This window comes from Mirounga angustirostris, unplaced genomic scaffold (assembly GCF_029215605.1).
Source record: "Mirounga angustirostris isolate CCGP_5_RB_7025 unplaced genomic scaffold, mMirAng1.0.hap1 SCAF_18, whole genome shotgun sequence".
NCBI classification, from domain to species: Eukaryota; Metazoa; Chordata; class Mammalia; order Carnivora; family Phocidae; genus Mirounga; species Mirounga angustirostris.
The window spans coordinates 901355-928394 of record NW_026991726.1 but is presented as its reverse complement, the minus strand read 5'-3'; the positions used below and the strand labels follow the sequence as shown (position 1 = coordinate 928394).

The window sequence follows — 27040 nt, the reverse complement described above, 5'->3', positions numbered from 1 at the left end:
CCTTGAAGAGGCGTATTGTCATGTTGGTTTACATCCAACTGAGCTTTAGCCAGATTTTTTTAATGGAATGCTGAGGTTTTGTCTTGAGAAATGAAAACTGAGCAAGAAGATAGACAAGTAAATCCATTTTCAATTGAGGAGTCTAAGACTAGAATAAGCACACTAAGGTTTCCCATAAATTTTACTAATCAAACTTAATCTAAGTATGTGATTAAGTTCTATTCTTAAATTCAACTCTTATTTTCTTTCAAAATAATCTCAGAAAATCTCACCCAAACTGATTCTTTAACATTTTACATCTACATAATAAGGAAAAATAAAAAATAAGATGACCTAAATGCAAATCTGACATATGTGTAACTGAAGTTCTCTTTTTTGTCAATATAGGCTACACCTATTATAAAGATATCTCAATCCTGGGAACTGAAAATCATAAAAAAAGTGGACAGTCATAATTTCAAATTTTGGGTGGCAAAGAACAAACAACATCAGAACGTATGAGTTATTATTTTTTTCCTACCGTATTCACACTTCTTTTTTCCAGTAGTAGTCGAAATAAATTAGCTGTAACCTTGTTATCATGGACACCTTGCTCAAGGCCGCGATTATCATCTTGCATGAGTCTTCGATCCATGATAACTTCAATCTGACCTAACAAACAAACAAACAAACTGGCCAGAGTTATTTAATACAAACATCCAGTGACAATCACATAAGTTTAGGCACGGTCCTGATTTAAGCCAAGGAGACAGATCCATATAGCCCAAAGTACCAAGGGCTTTCTCAAAACAGCTAGGATAAATGCAAAAAACAGGACTTTATTTCCATTCTTCTTCATAAATGTCTGGTAAAATTTGGTAAGAAATTTAAAAATGAGACAGATCAAAACTTAAGTGAAATTTAAAAAGAATTAATCTGAAGAGTAAATTATGTCCTCTAAAATTTTTAGTGGTAGCACCTGGAATTTAAAAACATTTATGAGGTTCATTAGGAAACATACATCACACCTGGAGTAACAAGGCAAATACAGATGTGTAGAATCTAAAAAGGATTTGAAAGACTAAGCGTTTTGGTTACTTGGTATCTGGTGATTCTCTGAAGAAACCCCAGGATTTGGAGACACCCAGCACGTACCCCCTTCCCTCCCTCGTATTAAGTTAGTGGCATCAACTATCCTCTCTCCTCTAGTTCAAGAAGAGGTCATATTTGGTTCCTTCATTGGCTGTGCAGTAATTCCACACCTCCTCTAGGTTAAGTTGTAAGCTAAGAATTAGGCTATGAGACTACAAACCAAAAAACCCTATCCAAAACAAAGCAAAAAACCACCCAGAGCCACAGTCATATATTTACACTAAAAAAAACCCTAGTCATACATAAAAATATATGCATATTCATCCATCCACTCATTCACATTTGTTACAGTACTAAATGATCTTTTGGCATAAAAGAGCAATACATAAAATATTTTAATAACTATTATTTTCACACAGTCAATCCAACTCTGTTTAGTTCTTTCTTCTCAATTTAGGTACCCAGTACATAAAACTGCCAGTGATGGTCAGAATTTTCGTTGTTACTACCTCCATATTTATTTTAGAACACAACTGTCTAGAATGTGCTCCTCAGGCACTGGGACGAATTGGCCATCTAGAGCTTGATCATGTCACACCCAAATGAGTACATCAATCTCTTGGCAGTTTCTCTCTTCTCCCTGCCTCCAAATGTTAGCCCTCATAATATGTGACACTCAGTAAATCTCCTGGGCTGTACTCAAATTGTTCTTCTGTTTGTAGGTACTGAAATGCTAGGGTGCTTGGCTGTCTGTAGCAGGGGCACCTGGGCCAGGTGTGACTCTTGAGCCCCCCATTTTTAAACGTTGCCTTAAATTCTCAAAGCTGGGTCCTTAAATAGGGAACTAGACATTAGGACTGGAGCAATCATGGAGTAGACAGTTATGTCACTTCCCTTGACAAAGGCAAGCTGAGAAATAAAGCTCCTCTGTCCCTAAACCACATTTAGGAATTTTATGTGAAGTTGTCCAATCTATAAATAGTTGACTTAATTTTTTAAAAATCAAAACATATGGAGTGCCTGGGTGGCTCAGTCATTAAGCGGCTGCCTTCAGCTCAGGTCATGGTCCCGGGGTCCCGGGATCGAGCCCCATATTGTGCTCCCTGCTCCCTGGGAAGCCTGCTTCTCCCTCTCCCACTCCCCCTGCTTATGTTCCCTCTCTCGCTGTCTCTCTCTTTCTCTGTCAAATAAATGAATAAAATCTCCAAAAAAAATAAAAATAAAAACATAAAAAATTCCAGACTCCTGGGCTCTTCAGAAGCAGAAAAATTTGGCAACCCTGGGCCCCTTTCCCCATGGTGACAACAACCTGGCGCTGAGCAGCGGCTGCCCCACCGTTCACTGGGAATGGTGTGCCCCAGTTTGCCGAAGCCCCACCACTCCCCGCTGCATCCCTGATGTGAGGCCATTATTATTTTTCTAACAGCGTTAATGTCTTTATGGCATCATCTCATGAGTCTGTGTAATGAAAGCCACAAAAGAAGATGAGTAGTATGCTTTTTTGTGTGGGTGGACATATGGAATGTATGTATATGCCCAATTAAAAAAGTGGGTTTGGGGCAAAGGGTACGTCAGGTACCTGCACACCTTTATTATCTGCCTGGCTCCTTAAGACATTTGTCTTAGCAACTCTTAATATGTAAGAAAGAAGAGCAATTTGACTACATATAAATGATAATGAAAAAATATGTATTATAAAGGACATACGCCTCTCCATAGAAGGTTTTATAAAAATTAATCTGTGTTTACGATTTATTTTCTCTTTCCATCTTGTTCTATCTTTTGGAATCCTTAAAGTTGTGTCTGTCACCTCTTTATCTGCCTAGCTGTATCATTGCAACTCCCTTTCTTCTTTCGGGTAGAAGTGCCCTAGAACGATACGATTCAGAGAAGGACCTAGGTTTGAACTGTTACGTCCCGCCTTTGCGAACTTAGGCAACTCTGGGAATTTCTAACTTTTACCCCAGCTCCCTCTCCTCTTTGGCTTCTGAGAGAGTTTCCACAGCCATTCCATTATGACAACGACAGAGGCTTGTGCAAACAATGAGCTATCAGGAGAGAAAAATTATCTTTAAGAAGCCATGGTTTCATGGAGCTTTAGGTCCCTCATTCTTCATCAGAAGATTGAAGAAATACATTATTTTATGTTATTCTCACAAAACCAAAATTAACTAATAGCTGGTGTCTGAAGATGATAATTAATAATATGACCAACAGAAAAATTATACATTTGGAACTGAAACTTGTAAGAGCAAAAAAGAATCCAAACAACACGCACCACTTTTCAAACTTGAAACCCCTAAAGACTGAGCTGAGAGTAATGTCAAGCGATGCTTGGTGTCCTGTATATAGGCCATTGTGGTCATCGGATAGACATTTGCTTGAAGAGGCAATTTGCTCATCGTCATTCTGGGCTGAATCTATAAGACCAAACAGTTCACTTAAAAAAAAAGAAATCAAGGGATATTTACAGATGTACTTTAAAAAATTAGTACTGACTACAGATGACGTTTCTTCCAAAAAGAAAAAGGTATAGCTTCCTTTCTTGTTCAAAGGAAGAGCTAATTTAGGAATTAAAACATTCTTTCAAACAATATGAAAAAAAAAATAAGGAGGATCTTAGAAAACTTTTAGGTGAGAAAGGTAGAACTTATCCAGGTTCTTAAAATAGGCATTCCTATTTAATTCAGAATAAAAATCCTTAACAAAAGTCTTCTAGCTTTCCAATATTTGCATAAAACAAATTATAAAGGTATCAAGTATTCATTTCTCATCTAAATCTAACATACTGCTTTTGTAATGAATGCTAAGCATAATAGCTCTCTATCCCCTTTCAAAAAATCTCTCTTATAATTCTTGAATCAGTTTTAATAAATACCACAGATCCCCTTATCAAATCCTCTAACATATTACATTAAAATAATCAAATTAATATTTATATTTAAAAACTCTTCAGTGCTTATTCTTCTTGTTTAGTGTCAATGTAGGTAGTTCCATATTTTAACTTTTCTTGGTCTGGTATGTGAATGCATGAAATACATTATTTTATTTTTTGACCCAAAATTCACTAAGCTGGTTGGGGCTGAGGAGAGTCCCTCAAACCTCAGGAGGAAACATCAAACAGAGACTTTGTTACGAGGTATCTTATTCACACCACATAAAAATGACATCTCTCCTGTTCAGCTCATGCAAGTCTGACATGACACTCAAGAAGAAAAGGAGTACAAAGTTAATGTAATAGTATTGAGTGCCCATTATAACGAGACAAAGTACGGGCATTCACAAATATGATCTTTAATCTTTACAACAACCCTGTAGTGCATCCTTTAACTTACTGGTTGTACTGAATAGTGTCCCCCAAATTCATGGTCATCCATAACCTGTGAATGTGATTTTGTTCTGAAATAGGATCTCTACAGACATAAGGTATAGTGGATTAGGGTGGGCTCTAATCCAAGGGCTGGTGTCCTTCTAAGCAGGAAACCTGGACACGAAAGGACACACACGGCAACACAAGGAGAATACGACAGGGACTCTGGGACAGCAGAGGCAGACAGTGGAGTGATGGGTCTACAAGCCCATCAGAAGCCCCAACAGGCAAGGAAGAGTATTTCCCTAGAGCCTCTGGAGGGAGTGTGGCCCTGAAGACATCTTGATTTGGGACTTCTGGTGTCCAGAACTATGACAGAATAAATTCTTGTTGTTCTAAGCCACCCATTTTGTGGTAATTTGTATCACAGGCCCAGGAAATTATGAACCTGAAGAAACAACTGCAAAATGTTAAAAAAAAAAAAAAAAGAAAGAAAGAAAGAAAAAAGAAGAGAGAGTTTCAAAGAATTTTCCATTTCTCCTTTCCAATCTGGATCTTCCCAATCAAATTAACTTGTATACTCACTGAAAAGGACATTCACACTGTCATGACTATAGGGCTGCCACCCTCACTCCCTACCTGTTGGTCTAGATTTCTAGTTTTGCTCAAGGACTACTCTTTCCAAGGCTTAAAAAATGGCCTATTTTAGAAGCAGACATATTTAGGTCATAAATTTAGAAATTTAGAAGTTTAGAAATAATATTTTCCCATTTATTCAAATGCTCGATCCTTGAAAAGAAAATTCACATGTTTATTCACTTTTACTAAGTTTTTTTCATTCATGTATACACCCACACATACAAATAATTGCTTTTGTAAGATTTTAAGAAAAGAGTTTCTTTTGTACACAAGGAAAATGAATCACCATAAAGTCAGGGCTTCATTTGAAAACCAAACAGCTGTGGTAGAATTAACATGTAAATTCAAAGTGTATAATGCAATTTTTATGCTTTGGAACAGGTTTAAATTTAACCTTTGCAGGAAATTGTAGAAGAGAAAATTATCACAACCCCTTCCACTCATCCCAGTTGAAAATCAGACAAAGTAAAAGCATTTGTTGTGAAATTATTTCTATTCATAGCCAGAAATTTCTAAAATGCTAATGTCTCAAAAACATGCTAATGTTTTTAGTGGTAGTATTTCAAAGCTATGTTGTCACACACATATACTCTGAATATAGAAATTTATGTAACAATCAAAAGAGCCCTATTAAATTAGAGAGCTAACAATCTGAAAAAAAATGAGTCAATTTTCTCATTACTATTTCAAACTATTTTGTGAACATTTTGATTAAATACATACCTGCCCACATTTCTATATATGTGCTTGTATTTCTTTGTCTATGTATATGTACACAAGTGTGTGCATAAAGGTAAATACACATACATTATTGATAAAAAGAGGGAAAGAGCTTTCCTGAAATTTAAAAGAGCCCATTATTACATTATACATTTAAAAGTATATATGTAATAAATTAAATACACACATACCATTTCTTTATGAGGGGAAAAATACATACTCCACCAATCCCTAATTATGTTTCCTTTCTATTAAACAAATTCAGATATATTTTGGTGTCAAGGCATTTAACATGCAAATGGTCACCAAATCTGCCTTTGAAAAAACTACCTCCGTAAATCAGATGCTCTACAAACCAATCTCTCAAATATCTGTTCTAACTTTGGACATCTGGTTGAATATAGAACCTATAAGTACCTGTTAAAATTCAGTTTTCCTTTAGAAATAATTTGTAAACTTAAGCATATTTTTCAAAGGATCCAAAATTAACTGGCCCACTACCATATATAAAAGTTACACACTAACACAGCTATTACTTAGACATTTTAAGAGAAAATTACCTGATATCCATTCAGGTCAGTATAAAATTTGTTTTGACTGTTTATGCTAGAAGAAATTCTCATTGCAATCTCACGGTTATGTTCTTTTCGGATGTCCACGATATTGGACACTTCCACAGACTGTCCGTCTATTCCTAAATTTAAAAGAATATATATGTTAATAGAAATTGATTGCTCCACTTTTCTTATACTGTACAGAACTTCCAGAGTGACATACATTTTCCCATTTTCTATTCCTATCTTCACCATTTTTCATGCTAACTGTGCCACCGTTCACCTTTTTCTTTCTTTTCTTTCTTTCTTTTTTTTTTTTTACACTGTCAGACAGTAGAAAACATTTACTCCGGAGAACATGTAACTCAACAGAAGGATGAAGAGCTTGGGATGAGATAAATGCAGATGAAATATAACATGCAAATGATTCTCCAATGAGTTCTGGAGGGAAAAGAGAACTTTAAATGAGAAAAGGTTAGCCCCACTCCAGGCCAGGCCGCCTGTCACGTGTACGGCCATTCTCCAACAGAGCCATGTGAGCCTACTTCTTCACGGCTCGCCTTCCGTGCTGGAAATCTGAAGCAGTGAGATCTACACTCTGTTGGTTCGAGAGACAGTCTATTACTGCCCATGATCTATAATCTAGGAAAAGAGACACGAGATCCAATGAGATGCTTTATGGCTAAAATGGATATTATCATATTAGTATTTGTGGAGTATAATCTGGACAGCTCCCCAGAAGTTAAATCAATTTTTTTTTAAGATTTTATTTATTTATTTGACAGAGAGAGACAGCGAGAGAGGGAACACAAGCAGGGGGAGTGGGAGAGGGAGAAGCAGGCTTCCCGCCGAGCAGGGAGTCCGATGCGGGGCTCGATCCCAGGACCCTGGGATCATGACCTGAGCGGAAGGCAGCCACTTAGCCGACTGAGCCACCCAGGTGCCCCAAGTTAAATCAATTTTAATTGAGTTTGGTATCTCTTAGGACCCCTTGTTATGGAGTGATTCATTTTGTCCTTTGCTATATAAAGCAGAGGACAGCTTGAAGAAGTCCCAGATGTATCAAACATTTATTTTTTTGGATAAGCCTAAACTTTTCACTAATTTCTATCTGTCATGCCACCCTAACTATATCTTATGGTCCTGAGTGAAGCCTTGGGTCTATTTCCGAGACGGAGAGGGGAGTTATGGAGAAATCCAACACTCCTAATACAGACTGAGTATGTAGAAGAGATACTGGATCTTCTACAAAAGAGCAATCAGGAAAGCAAGCAATCAAAAGAAGAAAGACTGGCCCTATCCTATTTCATACGGCAGAAGGTTTTTAAGGTTCTAAGAGCCCTGGACACGTACCTGCAGTTGTCAGCCGTTACCCACCAGGCCTCACACACACTCTGTCACAGCGTGCTGATCACCAGGACACTCTTTAGACAAAGAAGGCTATGTAAAGAGAAATGGGGAGTGGGAGAAGGGAGTAAGGAGGACTTTTTCTGGAAGCCAAGAAGAATCCCCAGGGCTTAGAGAAGATGAAAGCAAACAGTTAAAGGAAGGAAGTTTGAATCGGTGGGACTGGTGGAAAATAATGAAAATGCAGCTAGCTGAGGCACTATAGGTTTATGTGAGAAGTACACCGGAAATTGTAAGACATCAATAGTAATATGCTGACAATACTAAATGGGCAGAAGCCTCCATCAACAGATTTTTCAGAATTCTCACAGAAGTTCTTTTCTGGGAGATGTTACGCCTCCAACTCGACAACCTCAGTCAGAGATGACTTCAGTTTCTTACTATGTTCATAAAGCTGTGATGAGCAGTATGACCTCATGTGTGGGGGAAGAAGGTCCTTTTCTTTTCCCTCCCACTTTATGGCCAGTCTGAACCACTAACCAGTAAAATATACATATAACTTTCCTTCTGACAATTACCAGATAACTGACCCAAATAGCTTCACTACTACTGGGAAGTTAAAAGAAAACAAAAATCACATCCACTGATGCCAGAACAACGGTGTTTTCTTTGACTAGGAAATGTATTACTTTCGATGCAAACTTTCCTTTCAGTAGGTTTATGTCAACCCCAATATCTTTCAAAGCCAATGAAATGTATATGGAATTCTAACAGACAAGCTTCCACAAATGAACCAAAGATGCCAAAAAACACAAAATACAGCATAGGGATGAAGTCCCCCATGAAGCATTCAGGCGAACACCTCATCTACTGGAGGCATTCGTGGCTGTTTGGCACCACGTCTGTTTTCTCCTCTCTAGACTCGATATTCTCCCAGGGGGTCAATAGAGTACATGAAATGAAATAAAGTCTTTACAAAGGAGAGTGTCATTAATTTCAAGTCACGTATCTCTGGAAAACATTTACAAAAAACATGCTTCAAGAAAAAATAAATAATTTCACATTACCTCTGGCAATAATAAATTATTTCTGTTGAGAAAATGATCTTTCTTGAGCTCAGTATTATGCTCAGATCCGGTTGTGGCAACAAATGCTTAAGTCTCCTTTAAAAGGAGCCTCGGTGTCCATTCACAGTTCAGCAAGACATCTGTGCCAGGACAGGCTTTTAAAGTAAGATCAAACCTAATACACTTATTACGAACAAACCAAATAAATCTTGTAATGGTAATCAAAGCAAGGAGGTATCCCTGAGTCATCAAAGGTAATTTATTACTTTTTAAAGAAGAATCTATGTGAGGGGGATAAAGGACTGCTACCTTTTCCTACTCTAGGTCAAGAATTCCCTAAAGTGTGCCATTCCCAAAGAAGCTCATGGGATTGAGGGGAGAACTCCCTGGGAAGCATGGGTATGAACCGATCGGTCTCAGTGACCTGCAGAATCTTTGCAGCAAAAGGTTCTTTTACCAAATTGGTTCCACCTGGGCATGGATGGCCAGGAATTTCTAAGCCCCTCTGGTTTTTCTTCAGTCCTGGGAAAGAAAACAGCTCCTACCTAACAAGCATAGTCCGAAGAGTTATGTCATTGATAAAGACAGAGAATTAAGAACTCCCTTGCTGCTAACACCTCACCCTCTGTCCCCAGAAAGAGAGAATGGAGATTATTTATCTTTATTAACAGAGGCAATGCAAGGTAAAAACAGAGCAAGTCCACAGGTGGAAAGCCATCATAGAGAAGCAGAAAGAGTCTTGCAGAACTCTGAAGTTTTTTTTTTTTTTTTTTTTTTTTTTTCTCCTCCCTGGAGCCTGTTAGCTCCTTACAGATTGTCTTACACACCATCTCTGCATTCCAGTTTTTAACAATAATTTGGGGATGTAGTAGGTGCTGAATCACCATTAAAGAGAATGAGTTAAGATGTGAGAGGCTGTCCTTCATGATGCAGAAGTCAGCTGACATGGGAGGAAAGCAAACTAGGCCATGGACAGAGTTTAAATAGAAAGAAGGGAATAAGTACTTAGATTTTGAGCAAACACATGCATGTTAGAATGTAAGCTCCTCAAGCACTGGGACCATGTCTTATTTATCTTTATGCTCCCAGCACATAATAGGCAGATAGTGTTTGCTGAGTAACGGGCAGCAGCTACATGGAAGAATCAGCCAACAATTACTGAGTCCCCGCTATGTACCATATGCCCCGCCATATGCTTTACATACAGTAACTCATTCAATCCTGACCCTAAGCCTAGGAGAACATACCTTGCCCCAGATCACAAGGCTGACAGAACCAGCACTAAGCCTCTCGGCCATCATGTCTCACTGGCAAATTGACCACTAGAGAATGTTAAAGTTACTTTGGGACCATGGATTGGAGAAGCTTTGCAGTGACTCTAAGTAGAAAGGAGACCTCCAGGTTATTTTTTAAGAAAGGGAGAGGGTACTGATCTGGGATGATATGCTGCAAGTGCTACCTAAAGGAGACAAATACATTATCAGTAAAATAAAATAAAAATAATAAAAAATAATTATGGGACAGGCTTGCCAGAATACAAAACTTCTTCAAAACAATCCGAAATCTTTTCTTTAAAAATGTCACGGTCACTTTAGAAGCCAATAAAGTAATATATACTAATTAAAGACACTGTGATCTCACGTATTTACTTAAGATGAACACTAATCACAAGCACAAGCATGTTCACTGTGCACTGGTGCCAAGGGTAGAAACATGGGGAAACAGGCTAGATGCCCACCAACAGACAAATGAATAATAAAACCAGTACATCCACGTTTTGGACTGCTCTGTAGCAAATGAATGAGGTAGCTCTCTGCCCCGGCAAAGAACGATATCTGATGCAAGAGGTGAATGGAGCATTTGCACAGTGTGATGAACTTTTTGCTAAAACCAAACACAATACTATACCTTTCTGCAGATATGCATGCAAGAGAGGTGTGTGTGAGAGAGAGAGAGGAGATAGAGAGAGAGAATGCAAGTGATCCGAGGGTGCACACAGGTATCTGATTACCTCTCTTGAGTAGTGGATAGGGACCACGCACAGATTCTAGAGGGATTTTACATTATATACATATACTATAATGTGTGACACTTTTGTCAAAAGAGTATACATATATATTATTTGTATACATAAAAATTATTATCTTTTTTATTCTATTTTTCTTAGATTTTATTTATTTGACAGAGAAAGACACAGCAAGAGAAGGAACACAAGCAGGCAGAGTGGGAGAGGGAGAAGCAGGCTTCCCGCTGAGCAGGGAGCACGATACGGGGCTCAATCCCAGGACCCCGGGACCATGACCTGAGCCGAAGGCAGACACTTAACAACTGAGCCACCCAGGTGCCCCCGAACTTACCCAACTTAACCAGGAGTTGACGCTTAGGGTTAACTAATACACACTGCTTCACTCAACACATAAACGACAATTCTCGCAACAATGATAAATTTAGTAGGACAATATGGAGATGATGTTTCTAAAAAAGCAAATATTATCATTTTTAAAAACTGTACTCATATCTGAAAGTACCAAAAATAAAAATGGTAATAACTCCCATAACTAGATGACCTTTTTGTTCATGTTGACTTATTCAACTTGCCTATCCATTGTAAGATCTAATTTATCCTCTGAGGTACTTGCTGATTTCCAGGTCTGTAAATGTTCATATTGACTATTTCTCCACAAGTGAAAATTTTAACATCTGCTTTCATGAATATAAATTTGAGTAAATTTCATTCCAAGTCTTGAATTTAAGAAAATGATGATGCACCACTTCGTTTCATTTCTAAAGCACTTGATAAATAACTACTACGACTTATTGATCAACTTATCATGAGCAAGGCACTAGTCTACATATTTTAGGCTTTTCATTTCAGTAATTCTTAAAATGATGCAAAAGTAAATGCATAATAGGAAAAGTAGAGCATTTTGATTCCATGGATTGCAATTTTTGGTTAAAGATGACACCAATTAACTACAATATACTTGAAGACCTAGTAATAGAAAAAAACACACAATAACACTGAAAGCTGTCTCTTTTTTTTTTTTGTCCTATTAAGCATTGATTTTAAGAAACAATAGGTTTGGGACGCCTGGGTGGCTCAGTCGTTAAGCGTCTGCCTTCGGCTCAGGTCATGATCCCAGGGTCCTGGGATCGAGTCCCGCATCAGGCTCCCTGCTCCTTGGGAGCCTGCTTCTCCCTCTGCCTCTGCCTCTCTCTCTCTATCTCTCATGAATAAATGAATAGAATCATAAAAAAAAAAAAAAGAAACAATAGGTTTTTTGGAAGCTCTCTCTTGGAGGGAATACAACATCTACATCAGTAACATTTTTTTAAATCCAAAACAGACAAGATCTAACGAAAGCACTTCCATGGGGAGTGAATAAAACAGCTCACAACACTGTAGAGCTTTCCTGTTCCCTTCCCAACGATCCAAGCTGGGGCTGGTCCAGGACAAGCGAGGGAAGAATGCTAGAATACTCATAATGGTCTGTTCGCATACTCTCCACACTGACAGTCACTCTGAACTTGCCTACTTCCCGCTCTCCCAAACATGCTCCTTTCCAAGGTAGCTTAATGCAGGAAGCCTGGATTCTGTGTACTCTTACTTCTCAAGTTGATCTTGCTATGGAGGCAAGCAGTTCTTCCTTGTTTTTTTCTTTTTTTTTTTAAATCACACTTTTACCGTTCCTTCTCTTGAATTAACAAAAAAGAATCAGTAGCATACCACTCATTCATCCTAACTCCAGTGGACGCTGAACAGAGACAATTTGCAATACTGGTGTTTGGTTGAACTTTAAAGGCTGGGTAACAAATATTTTCCAAAACATGTGATTTTCTATTGTTTGCCTTCAACAAAACTGAAGGTGTATCTAATCAATTTGTCAGGCAGTAGATCATTAAAAATAATTGATTGAAACTCAAGTTTGACAATAGACAATTCTGTGATTTATGGACCATAACTCATAAGGAGTTCAAGGGACTGAATGACATTCTTATAATAGAACTCCTTCCATTCCCACCTATTTATGGTAACATCATTTTTTGGCCTTACCTTTATAAAAACAAAAATTAAGAAGAAAATCGATGCTGAAACCTATCTCATTCTAGCAATAAGTAACATTCACCAATGGATACATGAACATATGGGGATACAAAGGGTAGAAACGATTCATCCACTGAGCAAAAAGTTTCCTATAAGTTCATGAAATAAATGACCAAAATGGCAATATACAGGAGGCAGACGCTTAACGACTGAGCCACCCAGGTGCCCCTATACAGGGACTGTTTTGATCAACTGTATACTACTAATAATCTTTATAACTCAATCCAGAAAAAATTTAATACTTACTTTTAGGATGATAGAATTTTTAAACTTAATATACACATACATATGTATTTCATAAGAGTAATGAAAGGTTGATGAATAACAAGACTCTCAAGCATAAAAATATTACATTAAGATAAAATTCTGTGGAAGTAGAATGGAAATACGAGTTCAAGGAGAAAATAAGGATGTGAAATTTGACTGTTAAAGATCTTATTCAGGCCTTTTTAAAAATGCATGATTTGGAAATCAAATTGCTACTCACTGGATATGCTTATTTTAAAATGTCAATATTTATTATATTCCAGAAAAAAACATCTGCAATTCTTTAAATGTATAAAAACTAGATGCCAACTTAAATATATGTAATAGTTTTTCAAATTCTAATAGGAACAAAGGAGTCTGATTAAAAAAAACCCCACTTCACGCTTTGTAATGTTCTTTCCCTCCTTTCTGCCTATATAAATGACATTTCTCTAAGACATAGCATCTCAACAGCTCACTTCCTTTATCAAATCTTCCCCAACACCCCCAACCCTCAATGGCTACTGTCTTTTGTAACACTTATGTCTAATTCATCTGGCCCACATCCTCTTTTTTTTTTTTTTAAGTAGACTCCACACCCAGCACGGAGCCCAATGTGGGGCTTGAACTCACAACCCCTAAGATCAAGACCTGAGCTGAGATCAAGAGTCAGACGCCTAACCGACGGAGCCACCCAGGTGCCCAAAGCCTACACAACCTCTTAAGGAGACACAACACTTAATATGTGCCAGGCTTTATGTATATTAACTCAGTTAATCTTCCAACACTTCTGTGAGGTGGATTCTATTATTGTCACCTTTTTCAGTATGACAAAACCAAGGACAGAGAGGTAATAACTTGCGCAAGGTCAAGCAGCTAGCTAGTAAGCGGCAGAGCTGGGATAGGAGCTGGAGATGACATGCAGGTACGTGGACTCTGGAGTCTGAGCTCTTAACCACCATACTCCCCCTATATTTCCCATCCCCCTGCCCTTCATCTGAGTTTAGTACAACACTTATTTGTGGGGGAGGATGCTTCCCTGCTAAGAAGCTATGCTTTCAACACAGCAGCTGCTGTCAACGAGCCCCCAAGATAACCTCTGAGTTCTCAATTTGTGTAGCCAGAATGTGCTTATAGTCCCTTAAAATAACCTCCTCTTTCATGCCTGTAGGGAATAATCAGATTCAACACATAGCTACTTATTTCAATTTTTAAAAGTTCCAATTAACAGGAAAGAAAAATCCTTAGCAGTCAATTGCATATTATGGTATTCCAAAAATGTCTGAATTACCTAAGTCTGCCTAGCCATAACTTACTTAATGCTTTTTACTCTTAAACTAAATATGGAATGCAGTCCTGGGAAAAAAATGAGAGATTGATTGCAAACCATTTTAATATCCTCATGAATCTTTTCATGGAAATAAAAACAACTTCAGTGAAGCTCTGAGACCTTGTTTACAAGGAGGAGGACTCCAGGGATGGAAGGCCCAGATTCAACCAACCTTAGAAGATGAATTTAGGAGCAAGGAGTTAAGCACAACAGAGACTTTATGTAATACTAAGTTTTGTGAAGACTCTTTAATGGTTATACCTAATTGGCCATCTATCTAGTCTTTCTACAGTTTAAGAAACTGAGTCCGTAAGAAATCTAAGGACAAACTCAAGGTCACTGGTTGGCTTCAAGGCACAACTGAGGATTCAGACCTCTAATTCCCAGTGTGATTCTCTTATGTGTTTAACTAGATGGAGTTCATTTTGACTTTCTAAAAGTCAAGGGTCATGTTATGAATCCAATCACATTACATATTCAAAACAGAGAAAAACTAAGCGACCTCTTTTTGAATGCTAAATGTGCCCATGCAAGGAAATTACTCAGTCATTGCAGCCAAAGGAAAGTCTTTTCTTCCATACTTTTTGATGGCAGTTCATTACATTTTACCTCCAGGCTACTTGCTTTCTTTTAGCAAGATCCATTACATATAGTACTTTCATAGTATGTTGGTGGAAAATAGGCAAAAGTATTGCATTTAGATATTTCTCTTAAGGGTTGAAACATGGTTTACACACATACTCATTCATTCACAAACACCCGCCTAGGAGAACGTAGTCCTGGGGCGGAGAGGCGGGGGGAAGCTTGAAGGTATATATTTTAACCGATCTGGAACCTGAACCTTGTGCTAGTGAAAATGTACAGGACACACTGGTAACCCATAGCAACCTCATTCTTCAAAGTAGCTGTTGATGTCAAAAAACTAGGGCACCAAAGTTTAATAATTACAACTCCAAAGACAAATGAAGCCACAGCTAGCAAATGTCACTTACTGATCATGATGTCACTGCAAGGTATGCATTTGTTGTGATGAAACAAATATAACGTAAGGGGATACAGGGGCTTCTGCCTGTATCACATTCTATCTTCCAAATCAAGATTAACAAAAAAAAGCTAAAGTAGCCTTAGTGACACGAAAAGCTTCAATTTAATGAAAGATGATTATAGTGCAAGAAAAATTAATCCTCATTTCTCCCATCTTTTCCTCCAGAAAAATGTTATTTTCTACAAACTAAATATAATCTTTGGAAAATTAAAAAAAAAATAGTTCCAAAAGGGCATTTCATTAAATTATGGGTGCTACAAAATGGATTTCTTATTTAACCTGATAGAAGGCGATACATTGTGTTGCATTAGAACTCTTTCAAATCCCTCTGATCTTGTAGAGCTTTTAAAGCTAGTGAGCACAAGATTTCCTCTAATTTAATATTTCTAGAAACGTTTTGAATGTAATGTTTGAACAATAATGAAAAGAAACACAAGAGTGTTTTTTAATAGCTTAAATGATGTTAAGAGAGGACTCTAAACTGCACCTCTGACCATTTTCAGAATCTGGAGAGAACACAAATAGACACTAAAACTTAAATATAAAACACCAAGAAAAAAACAAAAAACAAAAAAAACAAAGTTGGTTGAACCTACGCCTCCCAACTCAGTTTGTTGCAAAATCAATGATGACCACACAGTTTTTATAATCTGGGAAGTGCTGTTTGCTTTCTGTTCTTGCTTTTGTTTTCTCTCCCAAAGCTTAATTGGAGCCAAAGGTTACTTTGGGGGAGAAAACGGTCAAAGAGTAACTAAAATAGAGACTGAGGAATTTAAGGATACTTTATCAGGTTTGTATTACTTTAGTTTTTTTAAAAGAATATTTCAAGTAAACTGAATTTGAAACATTTAATATAGACTCTCAATAAAGACAGATATTCCATAATATCAACTCTTTCTGTTTCTTTATCCTTGTTGCTGAGAGGTAATAAAATCTTTTGTATAATTAATGGTTTAGTAACCTAATACCATTATAGTACCTAATCATAAAATATTAATAGTTTCTCTCCCCCAAGCCCCATTTTTTTCTGGCTCATAAATTTGGTACTAACAACAAACAGGCTCTATTCATTAATACTCATCCGAATAACTGCATCTGGTCAGTTTATTTAAAGGGGGCACAATTAGCATACATCCAAAGACAATTTAGAAAGTTAAATTTGAAAGTAGGTATTTACGTTCTTTCAAGAAATATTAAACGCAAGCCACTCGGCAAAAGCATGGAAGTTGGCTGATGTTTTCTCTACACCTAAGACGAAAAGCTACATCCTGTCCATGGATTTTGATCAATCGCCCAGATACCTGGTTTACATGAGGCCGAAGTTTAAAACACCGAAGAGCTTTCAAGTATTTCACAGTATGGCTGCTTTGGTGCAGCATAACCAGACCCCATTCAGGCACTTTGAACTCGTCGATATCCAAACACCCTGAAGACCTCACATCTCTTCCTTAGGTTTCGACCAGTGATTTAATTAAAACCCCAATGAGCCAGGATCCAGACAACCTGAGCCTTCATGCACCGGTATGTGAAAGAAAACGACAGATGGAGGGAGGTCAGGAAGGCGACTGAGAAGAGGCTCTCTCTCCACAACGGGGCTTATTTTTTCCAAGAGGGAGATTTGTTGAGAGGGGCTCAGATACAAACATAGAAGGATGTATAGTTGGAATGAAAGCCTTTCAGGTGAACTGGTATCTCCATCTCCCACCGATTGCTTTCATGTTGGAAAAAAACAAAAAATATAAACACTCTGGGCTTGAGAGAGCAAAAATAAAGATTGCTATGTCACTTTGAATGGTTATACACGCTGGTTTCAGGTTCAATCCAAGCCAAGAACAGTAAAACCCATCTGGAGAAGCACTCTAAGTTAACTTCACGTTATACCTAACTTATTTATCTGTCGTTTCCCACCAACTTCTGAAGCTTTCTGCTTTCAAGCTACAGAAATCTCATCCAAATGCTTCACCCTGTTTATTCCACCCATTGTGACATCCAGAGGCAATTCGAGGTCTGTATTCTTATTTTATTATTATTATTTTTGTTATGCTAATACTCTAAGCTTCCAGTTGAGAACAACTTCTCTTTCTTAACTGACCAATCCACTGGCATTGTCACCTTGGAGGGCTGGGAGGCAGTTAAATCTTGGTGGTTCCTGGTTCTGCAAAGGGGCTACTAGTCAGCCATTGGGCATTTTGGACTGCTTAGCTGGGGAGAAGGAAAGAGGAGAAAAGAAAAGCTTTTAGGGCCTGGTAAATGCATGTTTGTTGGGTTGAGTACACAGGCAAGTCAGAGCCTATTAATTTCCAAATCAACCACTGGGCTATGACGGCAAACTAAGCTTATAGTCACAGCAGCAGAAGAGGGCCCTCTAATTTACGGAAACCATCCTCTGTGATGAGCTCCAGATCCCCTGGACAACCTGCGAAAACTCTGAGGCTGCAATGATGGTGACAGACTCATTTAAACAAAAAGAAAAGCAATTAAGCAAACGGACTTGACTGAGAAGTAGGAATTCTCTGGCGAGCTGCTTCAGCATTAACTCTGTCACACAGCCTACCTCCTAAGTAGACCGAAGGAAAAACAACAGTAAACCATGCTTGATGACACAGGCCTGGGCCAAAGTGGGGGCCATGCTGTACTCAAGGAAGAAACATTCCATTACAAGCAACAGTTTTTTAAGCAAATCTAAAAGCAGATAAGCACATCTCCTGTGTGATGGGGATGCTACTTTCTACCCATAAAATGAAACCTCTGGCCGTAGCTGAAGGTATAATTTTAGAGCTCTCAGAGATGTTGAACAATGGCTTATGCAAGAGTAGAAAAGGATGGTCAAAAATATTGTTTCTGGCTTACCAGAGATTTTAGAAAACTCAATAAAACACAATAAAAGATTATTTCAGACTTTCTTGTAGGTAGCAAAGTGAACATTCCCTGAACACAGTACCCTTTGCTTCCCCACAAAACCCAAAAAGCAAACAGCGCCTGCCCATATATTTTATCATTAGTTTCAAACGCTTTATTATCTACTGGTATAAAGATTCAAGGAAACAATATTTCCTTTTCTAACTTTTTCAGCCTAGCTAACAGCAAAGAAGAATCTAAAGTGGCATTTTTATGAGGTCCTTTTCTAAGAGAGTTGATACCATGGTTAAGTGGTCTGGTTACTAGGATTAAATTTGTGGTTGGAAAAGTACTCCATTCTAAAAAAAGTGAATTCAACATGAACCAACATAAATGTGCAACTCTGAGGGTGTCTGGGAGCCACGGCTCCATCCAAATCCTAAGGAAGGACAAGAACCACTGCCCATGGTTAAGTCCCTAAGAGGATTAAAAGCCTATTTACTGTCACTTGGTTGATAAAGATGCTGCTCATCAGTCCCATCCTAAAAGCAATAAACAATCGCCCGATTTTATACTCTCCCAGGTAAAGACTTGTAAACAGAAAGAATTAGTAATGAACGTTTTTCTTAAAAGAAAGTTAAATTCCAGTAACACCTGCTATTGTAATACATTCCATATTTAAGGCAGGCCATACGTGGGGGGTGTGTGTGCATGTCAGAGACGGTTAATGATCTACTAACTGAAAGCCGTAATTGACAGAATTCCCATTTTGTAAAATTAAAACAACAACAAAAAACCCCACTGTTTTTAGATCTTAGAAATAAAGATTCCAATTAATGAACTCATGACCAAGACAAATATTATGAGACGTAAGAGGAGATATATATAGGGAAAGAACATACATATGTAGAGTTAAATGTTTTACCATTTCTGATTATCAAAAGGCTAAGTATATTTTTAAACCACACAGTGAGTATAATGACAAGTTTAGGAAAGACCACCATAAATACCATGTTCAAAAACCAATTGCTCCATGAGAGGCGATGGACTCTGAGAAACAAACTGAGGGTTCTAGAGGGGAGGGGGTGGGGGGATGAGTGAGCCTGGTGATGGGTATTAAAGAGGGCACGTACTGCATGGAGCACTGGGTGTTATGCACAAACAACGAATCATGGAACACTTCATCTAAAACTAGTGATGTAATGTATGGTGATTAACATAACATAACAACAAAAAAAAAAAAACACAAAAAACCAATTGCTAGTTTATTAAAAACGACACACAAAGAATTCCAGAACCAGAGTACATGTTTCACAGCTATTGCTTTGTTTTCTTACCTTGGATGTTGTACAGTCGGACCCTATGGGTAACATGTTCCAAAAAGCAAGTCACGTCTGAGTAAAACCTTCCACGTTGCACTCTGACAAAGGGCAGTGTTGTGTAAACATAAGGCTGAGGAGGAAATGACATTTTTAAGAAAAAATTTCAGCTTTTAACTTTTCCAAGGGATGTTTATTATCATTTCCCAAATGGCAAATACATACCACCTGATATTTGCAATCTCAAGTGAAAACAAAACCTTACAAGGTATCAGAACAGGCGCATGCTATAAAAATGGAGTATAAGGTTTTTCATTAGACAAAAAGTGCTGAAAATAGAAAATAAAAATGTTTACAACTTGACTGGCCTAGGTGATCTACAAACATTCCCTCCCAGCTATAAAAATTTCTAATTAAAACCCTTCTATATTGTCCATGTGCTATTTATTAGAAATATCATTCATTCTGCAGCAGTGACATTTTCCCAGGCAAACGTTTATTATAACCGTGGCCCCCTAATGTTCAGGGGTCGGGCAGGTGGCAAGGATGACCACAGGGAGTCATCTAAGCAAACAGAAAGCAGGATTCAGAGAATTGCTTAATCACAGTTAGGTTTACTAGTCTATAAAACACACTGCCCTTTTACTAGAAAGAACTAGCTGAATATAAAGCAAATTTACAAACTTGAAAAAACTATGGCAACCACTGGTTTAAGGTTTCGTCATTTCGAATCTAATTGTCAAGAAAAATCAGGAACAGAACATACTTCTGTGACATAGGAACACATTGAAAGCATTTATGAAGAATTATATTTTCTCTTTTTTTTTGAAGGAATTATATTTTCTTAAGCATTACAGGCTGCAGAAGCTCAACAATGGCATGACGAGCTAGGCTTGCATTGCGAACTACTTAAGTAGCATCAGATTTTCAGAACTGTGAAATTTTCTTCCAAATGTACCTCTCTGGTTCCAGAAAAAATATTCTGAAATTAATATAATGCATTAAGAGTTTACAAAGTTCTTGGACCTAATTTTACCATATAGCTAAAAAGTAAGGGAAGAAGATGAAAGCTGGCATGGGGATTTCTGGGCTCCTACCTGTTTCTGATGCACCCACCTGCCTCCCTGATAGTCTTTTATTTTCTCTTTGTAAATATATGATAATTCTCTCGGTTTTTTAATTTAATATTAGAGCTATTTAAAGATAGAATAATTTTAAATAAATTAGTCACAATTGTCCATGCATAATATTCCAGAAGTATTGTTATTTTTCATTTTTTCTTTGGTATAAGAACAGTCAATCAAAACCAAATTCCTGGGGTGCCTGGGTGACTCAGTCGGTTAAGCGTCTGCCTTTGGCTGGGGTTATGATCCCAGGTTTCTGGAATCAAGCCCCACGTCGGTCTCCCTGCTGAGCAGGGAGCCTGCTTCTCCGTCTCCCTCTGCTGCTCCCCTTGCTTGTGCCCTCTCTCTGACTCTCTCTCTCAAATAAATAAATAAAAATCTTAAAAAAAAAAAAAAAAACCCAAAACCCAAATTCTTGTCCAAGTGAGAACAGACTGATACAGCTTATACTTAGGATCCACTACCCTTCCTAGAACGGCTACTATGAGCTGTAGTTTACCTTTAATTCCTCACTGATTAAAAAAAAAAATCGAAACAACAAAAAACTAGACTCCTTAGAACGGTCAATGCTATTCTTTAAAATCTATTATTTGGGGCGCCTGGGTGGCTCAGTCGTTAAGCGTCTGCCTTCAGCTCAGGTCATGGTCCCGGGGTGCTGGGATCGAGCCCCGCATCGGGCTCCCTGCTCAGCGAGAAGCCTGCTTCTCCCTCTCCCACCCCTGCTGCTTGTGTTCCTTCTCTCTCTGTGTCTCTCTCTGTCAAATAAATAAATAAAATCTTTAAAAAAAAATAAAATAAAATCTATTATTTGATTTCGGCTAACAGGTTTTTCGAAATTGAAGAACAACAGTAACTTCTGCAGGAGACAGGTTTCTAGGCAACAAAATATGGAGAATATTTAACTTATCTTGAAGTAGAGAAAACCTATATAAGTAGAAAAGCAAAGGAAGATGTTCTAAAGAAAAAAATACAGAACTGACTACACAAAAATTAAAAAAAAATACTATAACAGCATAACATAATTAAATTAAATGACACACTGATGGAACATTTTGCAGTATATAGGAAAAAGGATTAATTTTTACCATATATAAAGAATGCTTATAGATCCGTAAGTCATACCAGTAGAAAAATGGTCAAAGAACTTATATATGAAACTCACAAAAGATATAGGAGAGAGAAATAAATGTATGAAGTTTAGCTTCCCTAATAATCACAAAAACTTAACAGTAAAATATTTTTCACCCATTATTATAGGTAAAGCTTTTGATATGACTGATTCTCAGTGCTTGGAGTGGTATATTAGAGAGCTACTCTCAAAAATGCTGGTGGGAGCGAATATTTATGCAGTCACTTTAGAGGACAGAGAAATAGTATGTATCAAGTCTTTTTTTTTTTTTTTTAAAGGTTTTATTTATTTGACAGAGAGAAACACAGCTAGAGAGGGAACACAAGCAGGGGGAGTGGGAGAGGGAGAAGCAGGCTCCCCGCAGAGCAGGGAGCCTGATGCGGGGCTCCATCCCAGGACCCTGGGACCAGGACCTGAGCCGAAGGCAGATGCTTAACAACTGAGCCACCCAGGCGCCCCAGTATGTATCAAGTCTTTTTTTTTTTAAAGATTTTATTTATTTATTTGAGAGAGAGAGAATGAGAGACAGAGAGCAGGAGAGGGAGGAGGGTCAGAGGGAGAAGCAGACTCCCTGCCGAGCAGGGAGCCCGATGCGGGACTCGATCCCGGGACTCCAGGATCATGACCTGAGCCGAAGGCAGACGCTTAACCATCTGAGCCACCCAGGCGCCCCTGTATCAAGTCTTAAAGGCCTCATCCACTGACACAAAATAACTCTTCTAGAAAGTTATTCTCAGGAAATAATCATCACTGCATAAAAAGAATGCTACAAAGAAAGCTTATCACAATGTTACAGTAGTGAAGTATTGGGAGAAAATCTACATAGGCAACAATAGGAAATTCTTTTTTTTTTTTTTTTTACATATATATACATTTTTGTGTGTGTGAAAACATTTAAGTTCTACTCTCTCAGCATATCATATAATATGGTGTTATCAACTACAGTCACCATGTTAGACATTGGACCCTCAGACCTTTAATCACAACAGTATATATTAAAACTGTGTTTTCGAAGAATATACCATTTGATTGTGAGCACTGTCACAACAGTGCAAATGGGGGAGAAAGGGATATGCATAGTAAGACAATAAAAAATACATCAAAATGTTGGCAGTGGTTTGCATGGCCTTTGGAATAGTTGGTAAATTTTATTGTTTTCTTCAGTTTTCTGCATTTTCAAAAATGTGCCAAAATTTGTATATATTATTACACCTTTACAGTCAAGGGGAGGGAAATTTTTTTTTGTTTTTTAAAGTGCTGAAAGTTAAGGAGAAAAATGGCCCACTGGACAATTTATTTTTCTCCTATGGCTAGATAATTTGTCTCTGTATATGTGCTGTGCCACACAGAACACCACAACAGCACCTGAACCCTCCAACAAATCTGGCTTCTTTCCATGGAGAGCAACTGTTCATTGTAGCACCTTAATGAATTCCAACCCTGAAAATTTATTTGTTTACCTAACACTCACGACTACCGATTGCCAAGTGTCAATAAGGAAATATAATAGTGGAACCAACTCATCTATACCTAACAGATGACAAAATAATGAGATGAACTTATTTTTTTCTTCATTACTCTTTCAATAAATGCTTATTCACAGCTCAGTTCATTGGCACTTACCTTGGCTTCCCCATCAGGTAAGAAGAGGTAGGCACCACTTTTGTCCTTTTTACTGGTGGTTCCATACCATGAAAATTGCACTTTTACTTCATGATGTTTACTGTCTTCTTTATTTATCATTTCCTAAGGATAAAAACAATGTTTAAAAGCAACTTACTATATTAAGATTTTAATGATGTTGCATCTGGTTCCATGTATATGTTGATTAAAAAAAAAACACCAAAAAACCTCAAGACAGACAGAAAAATGCTAACATTCAGCCTCTAATGTTCACGATTCTTGGATGAACACCCAAAATCTTATATTTAAAAGTATACTTTTATAGCTAATACTTAGAATTTAAAACTTTCACAATAGAAACAAAAAGAACACACTTCATTAAGGAAGAAAGAGATACACAAATTAAGAGATGTGGACCAGTGCTTCTCAAACTTTCTGTACTGAAGAAGCAGGTTTATTTTTTTATTTCCAGTATGCATGGACCAATATTTTTGTGAAGTACAATAAGAGTGAATTACTAGAAAAATTAAATTTAAAGTGATATACCAAAGATACACTCAAATTTTTTATTATTAGATTCAGTAGGCATAAATTTATTGTGTCATTGTGCTTTCAGAGTTTCCACAAACATTTTTCTCAACCATTACAGCTTCTATACTTATCTTGTGGACCAGTAACAGTTCACGGAGTAGCACCACCCACAGACCACCCTTGTTAGGAGCAAGTGGTCACAGTGGACCACATATATCAGATACATATAGCTCATCCATCCTTTCTCCCAGAGTATTTGCATCGACTTTCCCCCCTCTGCATACATAATCTGCACATATTATAATAAAAGTGATAAGCCTTCCATGAATTTGGAAACTATTCAGAACATACCTCCAAAAGCCCAGACTGATCAAACCGAAGTTTAACAAAGGAGTTCTCTAGAGTTATATCTTCTTCAGTACTTTTTACATTCTTCATGTTGAAAATTCCTTTATCTTTTACGTTACCATTATGCAGCACATACTCAGCTAAATGTGGGTCTGAACTTGCTGATTCCAAAATTCTATACACTTTCAGTCCGAGTGGTGGCATCTGCACTAGGAAGGAGATCTTTAAAAGACAGAGGAGAGAATTTTTTTAAAGAGAAATGCAATCTACTGAAAGAAAAGGATTTATACATCTAGTAAGAACAACAACAAAAAAACTACCGTATTTTAAAAAGAATTTAATACTCTAAAGATGTTTTGAGAATTTATGGGTAGAGTATCCACATTTCCGTTTATCCAGGGAATCTAATAACTTCAGGTTGGTAGGACTATCAAAGGCATGAATGCTTTCATTCAATATATGAAATTATACGAGCAACCTCAATTGTCCTATGGTGCTCTTAATGGATGCTCAGAGGAGAAAATGCTTCATGAAGGTAGGAGCTTTAGGTGAACAACGATTTTTCCTAATTATCAGGACCCTTTTTATACTATGGTTTCAAGTACATTAAAAATAAAAGTGGTAAATGTAATACTATAAATATTAGGCAGGCTAACAGTGGCCATCGAATGCCTGGGGTCCAGCAGACAATGCACAAAGCACAGAGGATGCACACACACTGTAAGTCGTGACCTCTGCCTTCTAGGAGCTATTCCTCCCTTTTCTAGATAGGCTGTTTCCTGTAACATCTGACCAAAACTTCTATTATCTTCTCCTTTCTAACTAAAGGATTATGAATTTATGAAAGCAGCCAGCAATGGCTTTTAACAAGCAAAGCAATTCTCATTTAGAGTTCCTAGCTTTTGGCTGTGTCTTCAGAAGTACAGTTTAATTTGCACTCGAGACTCCAAGAATTCAACTTTTCTAGTGATGCGGGGGTCCAGTTTAATATTACTTTAAGAAATTTTCTCCAAAAATGTCTATTACTTCAGGCCAGGCTTTCCACAGTTGTATCTCAGGTAAAAAGCACCTTCCTCTATTTTAGGAAGTCCTTCTTTTATGGTGTGTCACGTCACCTTTGCAATGAAACGCTGAAAGGACCTAAGTTATTTAGAAAAGGTGTTATTTATCTCAACTTCAGTGTGCATAATTGTTACTGAATTGAGTTAAACAAAGAATTTCAAAATTTTTTAGGTAATGATGACTTCATTACCTCAGGAAAAAGTTCCAATACTTACAAAGATATACAATATACATGCTAATAACATACTAATAATAACATGTGATATACACACTAAAGAAGATATTAGTATTCTAGGAAACACAGGATCTCTTTTCCTTTAGTGTCATTTAACTGGTCAGTTAAATCCCCTGGTATCCACAACTTTAACCACTTCACATACACCAATGTGATGACTCAAAGGGAGCATGGATACATATATAAACTACATACTGGCTATGCTTTTTTAATGGTGCCTCTTTAAGTTCTATGGCGAAAACGTACCTCATAGGCTGTCTGTGAAATAGTAGTTGCTGTATTCCAAACTGCACTCATCTGAATTTCCACAGGCTTTCCGGAAGCAGAAGACACTTGTGCTGTGGGGGAACTCACATAGACTGAGACCACTGAGATTCGGTCTTGTTCTGAAGGATTACAGACCACAAGATACCTGCAAAAACAGCTGCTTCACTACTCGGGTCTTAAAACAGTATTTCTACTTCTTTTACACTCTGTGTAAAGACTCAGCTTGTAGACATAGAGTCAACACACGGAGAGGACTTATAAGGAACACATTCTGGTAAAATTTTTGGAGAACACGCAATTTCATCACAAATAACACACACTACAAAGGGTAACGAAATAATGATTCACTTTCTAAGAATAAAATGTTATACAAATGGAAGACATTAATAGAACTATAATAAAGTTATTTCCATGGCCCAGAAAATGACCTATATAACACATGGTTTTATTAGCCTTTCTAAAATAATCAGCTTGATCCAACTAATCTCCTGATCCCTGCCTAAGCTCGCTGAGTAAGAAAACACATACATTGCCTATTTGTACTTTAGCCACAATTAATTTCAATTAAAATCCTGACATTCATTTTAGACCACTAAAAGACAACAAAAATGTATGGCTATCCATGCAGAATCACACATTTATTTTATATACATGGGGTCCTTATTCCCCAAGAGAGTTGGTTCTGGAAAAAAGATCATTTCAAGTAGCTCCACTTAAAAAGGGTGTTAAAATTTTATACAAATAGTGCTAAAAAAGATTTGACTGGGCCTAGCTAGAAAAAGGACAACACACACTATTAAAATAAGTTTAGACAATTATTTAAAACTACATGCAATTCTTAGAATGAGCAAAAAAATGAATGAACTGGAGTTTCTGGCAGACTTTTTCCAACAATATTTTATATTAGCACATTATGACACCTTCACGCATTTAATTTTTATAGGATGGTTTTAAACATAACTACATTTGTAAAAAATATTCAAGGACTTCATCATTTTTCCTAAAGTCCTCTTCTTAATTTCTTTGATATTCAAAGAATTCTTAGTTGGAGATCCTCACTGTTTCATGGCTTTGCCTCTGAGCAGAAATGTTCTAGACCATCATATCACAGACTTCATGAAACAGAGTCT

General features: G+C 37.4%; 1 protein-coding gene across 1 annotated transcript in view; it reads right to left on the bottom strand.

Annotated features, from left to right (window-relative positions):
- LOC135363088 (alpha-mannosidase 2-like) overlaps positions 1–27040 on the bottom strand; it is a 153633-nt gene that overhangs the window by 28575 nt on the left and 98018 nt on the right. Inside the window, exons 13-19 of the mRNA XM_064583782.1 lie at positions 25890–26055; positions 24350–24568; positions 23468–23590; positions 19610–19724; positions 6301–6434; positions 3350–3491; positions 521–651 (exon numbers count right to left, since the gene is read on the bottom strand). Coding sequence (XP_064439852.1) covers positions 521–651; positions 3350–3491; positions 6301–6434; positions 19610–19724; positions 23468–23590; positions 24350–24568; positions 25890–26055 — 1030 coding nt within the window. The remainder of the gene's footprint in view (positions 1–520; positions 652–3349; positions 3492–6300; positions 6435–19609; positions 19725–23467; positions 23591–24349; positions 24569–25889; positions 26056–27040) is intronic.